Genomic DNA, 1,416 nt, shown 5'->3' with positions numbered 1-1,416 from the left:
TTTATTCATTTAACCGGAATGGTAAAAAGTTGGAACTCGGAGATTTGGTTATTATACAAGACCATATACACAAATACAAAGGACAGCCAAAGTTCGTAGAAACAGGCAATGTTATAGGCATTTTATTTAACGATCATCTGAAATTAATTGTAACGATAAATAGTAAAAGGTTAAAAGGCACGCTACGCAGCTGAAAAAAAGCGACGAAGACAATTATTTCTTATAGAGGGAGGATGTTGTGACATTCTCATGTCATTAATTATTTTATATCTTTATTATGAAAGACCTCTTAACTTGGATATGTCTAACAATATTAATTTTTGTTTGATATTATTTAGACGATTTCCTTGACAAATAAAAATAGGTGTTTTTCAAAACAAAAAATTTAAGATCTTTTTAATTTGTTATTGCCGAAACAAATAAGATATATAAATACATAATGCCTCTATTTAGTAAATTATTAAACAATTCTCAGACAGCTTATATTTTGTATGTATCATTTTATCTAGTCTGATGTTCTTATACGACATAATTTCTTATTTTAATATTTTTTACGGAGCTTATTTTTAAGATGAATAGATAAGATGCTATATTTTATTTAATATAATTGAACGACTAAATGAAACAATAAGGTCATATTGCAAAATTGATGAGAATATGTCTAAAACAAAAATAATTTATTTTAAATTACTAAAATTATTATCCTCAAATATGCATGATTCGTTCAAGATTAAACAATAAAATGATTTTTTATCCTTGTTTTGAAGTGATTTATTATTTTATTAAAATTTAATTATTTTATAAAAATCAGCACAAAATAGTTTTAAGAAATTAGAATTTGCCCCAAATGAATATTTTGAAAAAATTAATTTCTTTAGAATTAATATTTTGTGGAAATAAAAAAGAATTTGATACCCAATGTATATCGATAATTGTAGAAGACGCAAATGTTAAAAACAATAATATGTTTCGCTTTGAAGAAACATTTATTAGAAAGCCGTTTGTAAGTTTAGAATCACTAGCTCTGATAGATGATGATCATGATGACGAAGCTTTCTCTTTTAAAATGACCGCAACAGTCAGTACTGGCACCTTTGTGGAGATTATTATAGTTTGTATACTGCTTATTTTTATTATATACTGTTGTCATTGAATAATGGTTTTTAGTTAAAATTCTTAATTAGGATCTAAAAGACACCATTTAAATGAATAATGTTTAGACAATAATTATAGAAAATAAGGCTTAAAAAGTTTAAGCGTTAATTAAATTTGATATATTTTTTTTTTAATTTAGTAAAATATGTATTTTATTTAAAACTTTATTATGTTTTTGTATTAGTCCATAAAATTGGTAATTTATAATTTTTAAAGCATGGATAAAATAAAACTTTGCATTTGTACATATGCAAAATAAAA

General features: G+C 23.8%; 1 protein-coding gene across 1 annotated transcript; it reads left to right on the top strand.

Moving 5' to 3' along the window:
* Positions 1-847: 847 nt before the first annotated feature.
* VNE69_05042 (uncharacterized protein) lies at positions 848-1,153 on the top strand (the record flags this gene model as incomplete). The annotated part of the gene is made up of 1 exon (XM_065473520.1): positions 848-1,153. One exon carries the CDS (start codon positions 848-850, stop codon positions 1,151-1,153), a length of 306 nt encoding a protein of 101 aa, XP_065329592.1.
* Positions 1,154-1,416: the final 263 nt, after the last annotated feature.

This window comes from Vairimorpha necatrix, chromosome 5 (genome assembly GCF_036630325.1).
Source record: "Vairimorpha necatrix chromosome 5, complete sequence".
In the NCBI taxonomy this organism is placed as follows: Eukaryota; Fungi; Microsporidia; family Nosematidae; genus Vairimorpha; species Vairimorpha necatrix.
Note: the sequence above shows the minus strand (reverse complement) of the source record. Positions and strands in the feature narration are given on the sequence as shown.